The sequence below is a fragment of the Apteryx mantelli genome, chromosome 3 (genome assembly GCF_036417845.1).
Source record: "Apteryx mantelli isolate bAptMan1 chromosome 3, bAptMan1.hap1, whole genome shotgun sequence".
NCBI classification, from domain to species: Eukaryota; Metazoa; Chordata; class Aves; order Apterygiformes; family Apterygidae; genus Apteryx; species Apteryx mantelli.
The window spans coordinates 71,231,527-71,243,871 of NC_089980.1; the positions used below are offsets into that span (position 1 = coordinate 71,231,527).

Consider the following 12,345-nt stretch of genomic DNA (forward strand, 5'->3'; position numbering starts at 1 on the left):
GGGACTCTCCAAGTCTCAAAGAGTTTCAGAGAGATTCCAGCACGCCATATTCACTATGAAATCAGATGACTTATTTTGGAAGCTAAATATGGGATCTTTTACAAACTGTGGAACAAATGGTGGTTCTGAATAGCTATGAAAATCCTGGACATAGTTTCAGAAGCCATACGCAATTGGGTTGTATAATTCATAATAGTAAAGAAAAAAAATGCATGTATTTCTAAGGAATTGAAAGCCCAAGTTTTTCAACCTCTGGATTTTGTCATACAGTACTGATATTCTTGTTCCTGTGGCTAGAGCACTGATATGAAGCTAGCTTACAAACAGAGAACCAATAGAGCTGCAAGTCGAGCATGTAAACTACATCAATTTCAAAGTACTCTCCTCCTGGAAGACCAGCATAACTCAGTGGAGTAACGCTATGTAAAATGGAAGTTAAAAATAACATACAATTTGGTGACCTTTGCAGGATAAGTCTCTGCAAAATTGAACTATTTTGAGTTTTCCTTTTTCCAGACTATGCAGAGAGCTCTGTTTTGATTAACACAGGAGAAGAGGATGTTTTTTGACTCACTAGTTTCTCTTTTGTGCTCATGCAGGTGGTCACCTCATACAATCCCTTTCATAAACTTCAGTTTTAACCAATTCTACTTTTTTGTTCATGCTATTGCTACTAAAACTTTGTTCAAGAAAAGACCCATTCTGCTTGTTAGAAAGGTTCCTTTGATTTCCCATCTAAATGTATTTCAAGCCACTATTTACTCATTTTTACTTGTGCCAGCATTGTCCTTTAGCTGTGCTCTCTCCTGGCTGTATACCAACTTGTTACATTAAGACTCTCTCAGGCTCTGTTTTGCCAGGCTGAACAAGAACAGCTGTCTCATGATGGTCTTAGCAGCTCTCTCTGAACTAATTCTAGTTTTGAATTCGTCTTTCTTGAAAATGGATGAGCAGATTTGTACATCCGCAGATTTCCAGATCTTTCTCACTTCATAATGTCAACAGCACGATGTGCAAGATGTCTTACAACAGAGACAGTGTAGAAAAAACAGCAGAGGAGGGAAAGGGACAGGTGTAACATCTGAACTAAAGCAACGACATTCAAATATTTTGCCTTAGTTCCAAGATTAAAAAAAAAAAAAAAAAAAAAGACACTGACTGTCATTTTACATTGCTAACTGCCTAACTGTTGCGTAAAAAACAAACTATTAAATCAAGGCAGAATATCTTAAATATCTGCATGGTCAACTGCACACTTTTACAGTATCTTGATCTACGGAAGATGTGGAAAGTGAGAGGCCATGTAGGTTTCTACGTTACCCTATACTTCCTGTATAGATATGCTCAAACAATTCAATAGTTAGCCTATTAAATTCATGTCTACAATCTTATTTCTGGAACCACATCAGGATATCTTTTCTATAAATGAAAAAAAAATAATAGCTTTACAAATTAGGAGCTTTCCTCTGCCACTCAACTTCTGTGGGTGAAAGCTACTGCCTCTCACATCAGCCTACTGGCCTCATCCAGCCCAGCTGACTTAGTGGATGGGTTCTGCCCAGAAAGAGCCCTATCTAGAGTAGCTTTCCTTTTAAGAAGATTTGGATTCAGCCTCATTTACATAGTTCAGGTGATGACTAGAAGATAAACTGTTCTTAGAAAAAATGGCTTTAGCCAGCAAACAACTCAGCTGGAGCGAGACCTACAATAAGATTCTTTGGGAGTCAGAAGAAAAAAAAAGGTTTTCTGTATGGTACTAACATCAACGATCTACAGAGTTCAGGAGTGCATGAAGCCAGCTAGGCAGATGAGAGGGAAGTAAGTCTGCCTTGTCTCTCACAGTGAGTGGTTTCCAGAATTAGTCTGCTGAGATTAAGCAGGCTCCTATATGAGACCCTGGATGATGAGGGTTAACATCTTGAGCATAAGTTCAGCAGGTTTTTTTCTTTCTGTTTTGGGGAAATAAAGCAAAGACCTCTGAGAAAAGGAACCGAGAAACTTCAAGTTTGAAGAGCATTCCTCAGCATACAAACCAGAGCATCAGTAAACAACCATGCATGCTTCTAAGACTAAAGCCCATGCCTCCAGCCCTCTTTTTTCAATTACCCATAAGAAAAATAAAAGATTAAATTTAAAAGCAGATTTAAGGGAGAGCAGACAAAGTACAGGCAAAAGAATCTCCAAACCCAACATACTAAGACCAGGAACCTTTGCCAGTTGTCATACTAGAATTATCTTGTGAGAGAAAAATAATACACCTATGGATCCTAAGAATTCATCTGGACACAGGACTACAAATTGTTTCCTTCACTGAAGAACAGGAGAAAGCCTGAGAGGACCACTCTGTTACGAATGGCATAGGAACATTTCAGAAGCTAGTGCTCCCTTTCACAGCACCCAGAACAGAGCTCTGGCTTCCTGCAATGCAATTATTTATCAGACAAACATCAAACACGACTGACGGCTGGTATGCAAAATGAAACCTAGTGCTTTTTTTGAGACAGTGCCTTGCTAATGGTTACTGAGCCTTTCATTTCTTCGAGCTCAAGCTAACAATAAAATGTGAAATTCTCTCTTCTATCAGGAAAAGATTTAGCTTGCTATGATAAAAATGAGTAAGACCTAGCTTTGCAAACTGAATTCAGAAACAAACGCAGGGTTCTCTAGGATGTCTGTAGGCCAGAGACATCTTGGGAGGGTGGAAAGGAGAAAAGAAGGCTCTGACAGAGTGCCAGGAGGTTTTGTGTTGTGCAGGAAGCATGCTGCCAGGGAGGGAAAACATCTAGGGAGGGAAACAACTACAGTTTTGACACCTTTTCTACTGATACGGCTTTTGCTCTTCTCCAACACTGTTTTGGGGGGCAGGAAGCAGGAAGACTCATTGGACTCCCTTTACCATGCTCATATCCTATCTGCACTTGAATGCTGCAGTCAGCAGTGGCTACTGCACACACCTGCAATGGATGCAGGAGCACAGTTACAACTCTACCTTCCCTTCTGCTGACCTGAGAACAAGGGTGCTTCTATACACTGCCAGTCTACTCACTACTGTGTACCCCTTTCAGTGTACTCACAGAGAATGGCTACAGTTTAGCTCTTTATTTTCTAGAAAAGATGCTAGCAACTTTTCTTACCCCCAAAAAAGAAAAAAAAATCAGAACTCAACCAAGCACACACATAATGTGATCTAGGAACAAGATACAGCGTATGGTTTCTCATCTGCAAAGCTTCATCAGTCAATTACCTGTTTTATGTAAAACTGTCACCAGCCTTTTATTACCCTGCCATAAAGGAGAATTTTCCTTTTAAACACCCCACTTGGATGACTGACATCTCATCAATATGACAAACAGCAACAGTTACACTATTAAATTACCAAAGGGAATTTTTTGCAAAATATGAAAAGCATCTGTGAGCTGACAAGCAGCAGATGGGGTATAAAGTTTATAGAACTGTCTGGCAGCACAGGGGACAGCTTTCAGGACTCTTTTTCTTCATTCACTTTTACTTAACTCATTTTTACATTGTATGGTTGAGCCTATTGTTTTTCTTGTCAGTTCTGTATTTCTTTGGATGACACTGGAACAACTTTCTTTTTTTAACTTCTTTTAACTCCTAACATATTCCACATTCCATCACTCATTGCTGCCAACTCTCACTATTTTATCACAATGCTTGTAATACTTGTTCTTTCTAAACTTCCGACTCCAGCAGTCATCATCATGTTTATATGAGAAGCTCATTTTTAAGACCCACATCAACAAGACAGCAAGTAAAGACCATCACTTTTTAATAACAGAGTTTTAAAATAATCTCATAACTTTTTAGGGCCTGAGATGCATTTTTTGGGAACATTTTGATTTGGCAGGAGTTAGAATTGCAGCATACTTGGCTACTAAACAAAAAGAATTAATCTCATCTTCAGGTCTTAGGATGAAGATGGATAGGTGGACAGAACTTCCTTTAAGATTTCAACATATTAGTTCATGACTCTACAAAGCCTAGCATTACCTCCATAAAGATAAACTCCCTGAATTCTTTACTCTTGATTGTCTTGATTCACCTCAGCTACCTCAACTCTTATGATAGACAGAGGTTGTGAACAGAAACAGCAGCATGCTTTATGGTCTGAGCACAAGACAGTGAGCCAGCTATTCTTGCATTCCTCTTTCAGCTCTGATTTTGATGCTCTGTGAGGATTACCTAACCACTCTTTGGTGGTTAGTTTCTTGATCTGCCAACGGGCACAATTCATACTTACCACACCGGCCATAAAGAGCACTGAGGATTAATCTGGTAAGTGAGGTGCATCTGCGTGATGCAGTGGACCTTACTCTTCAACTAAACTCAACAGACCAACTCACCTTCACTCTGCAGTGAGCTATACTGGATTTGCACTGGGTGAAAGGGTTGCTGATGTATGGAATCATTCCTTAACACCTCTGTGGGTAGACTCTTATTCTGGAATAAATCTATCTTGACCTTTTTCAGGCGACTCAAAATATATACAGCTGGAACAACTTAATGTTTAGATGTTAGAGGAAAGCTATATTCAAAGTGCTCTGCATATTCAGTATGACCATATTGACATTTTACGAAGCCTAGAATAACAAGAACCCACATTTCTTGTTTTTCTTCTCTCTCCTCCACACACATTTCATTCTCTAAGAAGGACTTGAGGGATGGTAGTTTGATAGTTACATATTTTTCTGTACTCAGTCTACTCCTGTACAGCAATAATTTTGAATTTCTCTCTGTAAGGACAACACAATATATAGGAGGATAATAACATGTTTGAAATAGGTATTGAACCTTCTTCTTTTCATTAGATTTTTACATTCTGCAGAGTCAGCCAGATGGGATTCCAACACAGTTAGCAATGTATATTTCTGAAGAAATGGTCTCTTAGGAAAACCCCCAAGACTTGGCAGTTGTAGAAGGTTGCATTTAGGGATGCATAAAATAATAACTGAGCTGATCTATCCCAAAGTTATCCTGAGACATCTAACAGGAGTTTTCCATGGCTTTTATTATTCTTCTTCTCCTGACCCATACATGTCTGGTTCTAGCTGGCACCAAAAGATAGACGTATTTAAATGTCATAAAAAAGGCTAATCTTGTACTTCTAGATTGTTGGGAGACAGGATGTACTAGAAATCTCATAAGAAAGGCAATTCTTCTTAGACTCCTAGCTACTTTTTACATACTCAAGCAATTTACATAGCTCAGAGAAGAATTCAGATTTTTGAGTTAGCTGACCTGACCCTCTCAACCTCCAGAGGCTCATTCATCACTAGGTAGAGGTTACTAGAATATACTGGAAGGACTGTTCTGTCTAACAGCCAGTTGTAAAGATCCTGACCTTTTGTACCCTTGTTCTTTCCTCTAGGAACATCCAATAAGTGGAATAGTATTTAAGAACTGTTTTGTTAAAAGCAGAAAAGAAGTGGCGCATTATTCAAGATGCTAGAGAAAGAAAACAAAACAGGCTCAAATTTGTGATTCCACCTCAGTCTTTACTTTTTGTTATTCAAGCTCTTATTACCACGGTGGACCTGAATAAAGGTAACAATTAATGTGGACTTTGGGATCTGGGATATAATAAATATTTAGTGGCATTTACTACATTTCATCATCTATAGAAAACATCATAGTCACAAAGTACATTTTCCATAAACAACCTAGGTTCAGTTTGCAGTAGTAGCCTGCCTCTTGAATATTTCTGAAGAGCTGGACTGCAGCTGCTCAAAATTTAATGAAAATCAAGGGGAATGAGCTGCTGAAGTTACTTTCAAAATCATACACGGTTTTAAAGTGGTTTAAACACTTTTGAACACTTAACCCTTGAGCAACTGCTGCAACAATACTGCAAGGTGATGCGTATACATTTACTGTTTCCTTTCACAAAAGGAAAACCTGGAACCAAGGCTTGCTCATGGCTACAAGGAAAGGTTCACACTGAATTTGAAATCAAACATCCCTGCACACATTTTCATGCTAAGACCAAGCTTCTCTTTATGACCTTTCTATAGTCACAGTAAAATGCATGCCTACCAGTGATGAAATACTGATGTTTCACAAGTCTATCTTCTCGGCAGGTTCTGCTGGCAGCCTTGTTGCAGAACAGAATTCACAGCATGTATCGGTGCGAACGGAAGAATGTGTTAATATTTTAAGTAGGTGGAAAACAAGTTGTGAAGAATGTGTTTGTTTACCTTTTTGATCTTCTTTTTTTCCTTCCAATGCAGATTCTTTCTCTGATAAAGTACTGTTATCTCCACTGGCTTTTACAATGTTTTCTTCCGGGATGGTTTCTTCACTAATAGCTATGGTGTGTCCATTTGAAGTTTCAAAATTTACTGTTACATCACCATCTGAAATGAAAATCAAAAAGCCATTGTCTAATTTAACTGTTTCTGTAGCACCTACTGACAACACACAACATCTACCTGCTTTTAAATTTCCATGGAAACAAAGCAGAAGGACTTACTGAAATGTAAAATATTAGGCTGTAGATCTGCTCTGAAAAGTAATTCTGTAAAGGAACTCTATATGCTTCCAGGTTCTTTGGGTGGATACCTCTGCAGTAGTGGGCCTGGAAGTGCACATGAGTTTTCAAGTCCAGCTTTGTGAATCCATCTAGGGATATGAACTCTGTGCACATTAGCATTCCATTCTCTTCCTCCCCCCATCTTGGTTTGCAGAGCAAAGAAACGTGCATAGACCAAAATGGAGCTGCAGTGTGGTCCAATAGGCCCCATCTCTGGACAGTTAGGGGCAGAACTGCATAGCAGGACTACTGTGATGTATCCCAGTAGGTAAATAAGCTAGGAATTCAGGCAGGATTTCTCAGAATATATGTGCCCAGTTAATGAATAAAATGGATCACAGAGTCATTATCCAATTGTGAGAAACAAGGTAAGGTCCTCCGGTTTCACACATGACATCATTATTAGAATTTTGCATTCCAAATTCTTTCCCAGAACTGATGATATTTTATTCACTTACCCAGATGACCTCAGATGACCTCAGCTATATTTTTTTTCTCCTGAAGAAAACTCCTTTCTCCTTCCTGTTTGTCTCTATACTCCTGAAAAATGCTACATACTCTTGCTGGCTCACAGCTTCCTCTCTTCTCTAATTTACTTGTTTCTGTTCTCCGTTCCACACATTTTAAGATCACTGATCATTTTCTTCTCAGGTCATTTCTAAAACTTGTTGCCTTATCTTGCTCACACTCCACCTGCAGCTCACATAGATGACTGCTTTCCTCCTACTAGATTCTTTCACCTTCCATCCAAAAATAATACAACTTTATCTGCAGTCTCTTCTGCTTCCTCCTCTTGTTGCTTCTTTAACTGTGATAATTCCTCTCTTCTTCTTGTCTTCTCCCTTGCTGCGTGCTATCAGACCTGGATGTTTGGCAGTTTACCCATATCCATACAATTATGTAGCCTCTCTTACCACCTTGAGCTACTCTGTGGGTTAATCTGATCAGTCTCATTCAAACGCTAATTTCAACTTGATGTGCAAAAACTAAGTTCTACCTTCTTAACCCTTCCTCACCAACTATAGCTGATGCACAGGCTTTGTTCTTACCTTACTGCAGCATTCATCAACTTTTTTCTTTCAGACATTCACAAATCCATTCTTTCCTTTATGCCTCACATGTAACTTTCTCATCTCCTGTTCATGTCAGTTTGGCAAACATCTTCCCTCTGTACTTGCCACTTTCCCACCTCTTCTTCATTCCATGTAAAATACTGTCACTTCTTCACATTTCTTACCTCTCACATTTCAAGGCTTCATGCAATTTTGTCATCGAGCTTTCCTCTCCATGGTCATTTCTTCTAACTACCTTCTTTTTCTATATCACTTACCCTTCTATTTTAGCACCTTCAAATCAACCCCATATTCATTCAAACTGCTCCTTAAAACTTATAGTATTCATCACACATGAAGCACATGTAATGTAATGTAGGCAACAGAGACTGGATTGATGGCCATCTTAAGAGGGGAGGAGTGGGAGAAAACTATTCCTCTTCACATCCTTTTCTCCCTTTGCTCTGAGCCACCGAGATTACATACATCTCTGTAATGGATTCAAAGTGGAGGGTCAAAGAGACTAATGACCAGAGCGTACATATTTTTAACACAAATGATAGTATTTATCTTCAGACTGCCTTTAACCAACCTGAAATGTTAACACATTGCATTAGCTGTCTCAAGAGTCTAAATGCAATTTACAACCATCAATCAACAAAGTCACAGAGCTCTGCAGTGAAGCATGTAGCAAAAAGATGTAATAAATTCACAGATGGACAAATTGAGGTATGGAGAGCTTACATTTCTTGTTTTAAGACAAAGACAGTGGCAGAGACAAGTTCAGAAGCCAGCTATGCTGAATGTCATAGTTTTGTAATAAGAGAAACACTGTAAAGACCAGTGATGTCACATGTCAACAAAAAAGCCCTTTATTTCTAAATATCAGTGTATATGAGGCTGTCAGGAATGTAAATATTGAGCTATCCATGAGTTCACTTTCACAGTTCTTCAGGTAAGGCAGAGTAACACAATTTCTGTGAGAAATCTATTTTTGGAAACCATTAAGTTCTCACTCAGTTCTCTTTACTGACAAAATCTTATTAGACTTCCTGATAAAATGATGAATGGCTTAATTTTAGGCTATAGAAAATTATTTGAATTACTTGATTTTTATTGGATCTAGATTTATACAAGATCAAGAACATTAGAAACAATACCACAGGGCCAGAAGGAATAAAAACCAAAGAGCCGTATTTCAGAAATATAATCAGATGTACCATATAGGTGTTAAATACAGTTTCTCAGGCTTTTTCAAATACAGATAATTCTGGTTGCCAGTTACTAAACCTTACAGTGTTTTGAGATAAGTGGTGTCTTCCCCATAGGCTTTTATGTTTGTGCTATTTGTGAATGTGGTCTGTGTGACAGTGGTTGGATCTGTATGATCAATCCCAACACTGGTACTTTTTGATATCTGAAATGGCAGCTATTGATTTACTTCCTTTGGTTTACAGCAATGAAACATAAAGGGTGATGGCAGCGCCTGAAGCCCTTTCATTTTTCAGCCAAAATTTTCCCTATTATCCTTCATTTGCTTTAGAAAACAGAGCTTGACTCAAAAAGTAGGTTAAAGACTAATTCCAAAAGTTTCTGACAAACAACAAACAACAACCAAAGGACTTGCACTCTCCAGGGAGCATCAAAATGTTTAGCAATGTGACCAAAAGTCACATACTGTATATATGTCAGAAGCAGGAACAGAACACAAATATTGTCTCCACCTTTAGTTCTTTGTCAACTGGCTCAAATTACCTCTCACACCTCAAGTTTGTATCCTTATACCTATTTATGCTACACGGAAACAATACAATAGAGTCTTTATCATCCATGTTTAGTGCTCAAGAGCTAAATTCTAGGTAATTTGTTGTCACCTTGCTCAGGCATTTCCTTCAGAACTCCCCTTCTTATCAGCTCCTCTCTGCTTTGTCTGGTCGAAATCTTCCTTTCCAACACTAAAGAAAAAGCACAGTTAAGAATCGATTTATTCTGGTAGTGATGATGCTTGTGAAAAATGTAGAAAAAAGATTTTTTTAAAAAGAAATCTTGAGAAATCTTGTTTCCTCTGATTTTGCAGGAGAGGTGGTCTGGGCTTTTATCTTACACTCTGGAAATATTCTCCTATGATTTCAGGCACAGAAGGTGGTATTCATCTGATCAGATGCCTTCAGCTAAGCTAGGCTCCATTAGGTTCCCTTTACAGTCAACAGAAAAAGGCACTTCCAAGAGCATAATTTAACTCGTCCTAGCATAAACATTTAATACCTAAAAACATCTCTTCCTTCCCATTGACTGGAGTGACTAGCTCACCTGGAGATATCTCCATCTACTCTGTAGATGTTTTGAGTCTGGAGAGACAAATCCTGCTCAGAGCAAGCAATACACTCAGTCAAGTCATAAAGCTGTTCACAGAGTAGCCTTTGTGACATGCTAACTACTTTAAAGGAAAAAATAACCTTGAACAGAAGTTAGTAAGTTCTGTTATAAAAGGGAATGACATCCTCATCCAGGCTGGTTGGCTATCATGGAAAATAATTCAGCATCCTGTTTTTAGGTTAAAAAAAAAAAAAAAACAGCATACAACACACAAAAAAGACTGTGGCATGAAACATTTTAATTAATATGTTTATTTCCCATGAGAAAAATGTTAAACAGTTTTATAGGGAAAAACATTTACAGATGGCAAAATAGAGCAAGTACCCACTTCACCCCACCCCCAGAAGCCCAAGCCACTGTCATGGTTTAGGGATTCATGGTACATGGTCCAAAAATATGAACATCACTGATGTAAATCGTGTCTTCACTGCATTGTTAGTCAAAGTTAATCTCCCATCTTGATTCTGTTTAACTGCAAACACTCAAATCCAAGCAATGTTTGGAGCTCAAGCTGAGAGCATAGGGCAAAGCTTCAGCAGTGTTGGACTTTGCACTATTAATGCTATGGGATAATGTTAGTTATCTCATCAACTAATTCAAACACTCTGACTGAATACTGTAAGAAGTGTTGTCAGTCTCACTTGAGCTATGCTAGTTTGAGCCAACAGTCATATGGTGAACTGACTGCTACTGTGAAGACAGATCAAGGCAGTTTTGACACTTCTGAGAAATTTATCCTTAATGTGTAACAATTGACAAACACCTGTGCCAGCAGCAAGTAACTCTGGCTGCTGACTCACAAACGTAGGCTGGCTGAATTCAGATGGCTGAAGGAATTACTGCTCACAGTATTTAGATAAGCTTAGACTGCTTTGAGTCCCAATCCTAAATCACACATTAGCTCTTGGAATTTTTATACGTTAATTTTTAAGGTATATACCTCGAAACTGAGTGTCACACAAGTTATCGGCATGGCAAACAAGACAAAGTAGTGTGCCCTATTCTTGCAAAGAGTTTCATGGTGAACACTTACTCCCACACTTATGTTCAAGAGAACAGGGGGCTATGAAGTCAGAGGGCTGTGTGGACAGGTACTGTTGGAGGGTTGGGGTCTTAATCATTCTAGGAAGCGGGTTTATTTATGAGCAGAGTGAAATCTCTTTTCACCTAGACCCCAAAGGTGAACACTATATATACACTTTATACCTGTTTGTTGCTGACAATACAGATATTCTTATTATTATTTCAGTTTTAGGAGTATAGTTTACTTCTTACTGTTTTTGCTCTCTGCTTCCTTTTTGCATCTGCCTTCTTGAGGGAGTGAAATGAGATGACCTCTCATACATTTCTTAATGGGACTTAATCCAGTACTTCTTGAAAACAGTGATGTTCTTTCCATCAAGTTCAGTAACATCTAATCAGACCCCCTATCAGTTTTACTCTCTGTTTCTCAGGATGCTTTTTTTTTCTTCCAGTTCTACAACACTGAATTAACAACTGTATTGAATTAAAAAATGAAGAGGCATGAAAAATGTCCTTTGGTATTAAAAGATATTAACTCCTTACACTTTCCCTGGAAGACCTCAAAGCATTTTATTAACATTACATAGGCTTCATAACATCCCTTTCACATAACTATCCACATTTTACAGATTAGAAAATTTATGAACAGATAAGAGGCTTAAGCCCCAATCCTTAATAATCTAAAATGCTACCCATGAGTGTTGTTTTTATTTAAACTGATTAAGCTAGTTCAGCTTGTACAGATAATTAAAAAATATGTTATTTGATTCATGGAAAGAACATCAGAAATTATGTTAGTGCTCACTATGAATATCATAATTCTTACAAACAAAATGATTGTATTTTAATTTAAATGAAAGTGACCAAAAGTATGTACCCTTGTATAAGAGGAATGAGAGAGCAGACCGTCTACTTATGGACCTGTACTGGATGCTATTTAGCCAAGGTGGACTCATCATTATAATTTATTGTGTATTACAGACATTGGACTATATAATACATTTCATTATACAGCCTAGTACTTTGATTATCACAGCCCAATTGTGCAGAGTTTTAAGGGCCCCAAACTATTCAGCTGAGCTATTCACATTAGACTACTGTTATGGTCAACAAACTCTTTCAAAACAATGTTCATGTTACAAAGACAAGCTTTCAGAAGTTAGGAAATGCTTGAATGAAGGTTGACTGTGCAATCTTCATTCAGTCTCTCTGACTGTGCAGATGGCACAGCTTTTATTTGCTTGTTCTTGTGTATTTTTCCTTTGGTACCTCTGCCTCATTTAGGATACAGACACTATGTTTAATGAACAGTTTCTTTAACTAAATTTTTAACCTTACCTTTCA

General features: G+C 38.1%; 1 protein-coding gene across 2 annotated transcripts in view; it reads right to left on the minus strand.

Annotated features, from left to right (window-relative positions):
* PHACTR2 (phosphatase and actin regulator 2) overlaps positions 1-12,345 on the minus strand; it is a 97,187-nt gene that overhangs the window by 38,396 nt on the left and 46,446 nt on the right. For both annotated transcript variants that reach the window (XM_067293622.1, XM_067293623.1), the window contains exons 3-4: positions 9,477-9,557; positions 6,216-6,374 (exon numbers count right to left, since the gene is read on the minus strand). In XM_067293622.1, the coding sequence (XP_067149723.1) occupies positions 6,216-6,374; positions 9,477-9,557 (240 nt within the window). The remainder of the gene's footprint in view (positions 1-6,215; positions 6,375-9,476; positions 9,558-12,345) is intronic.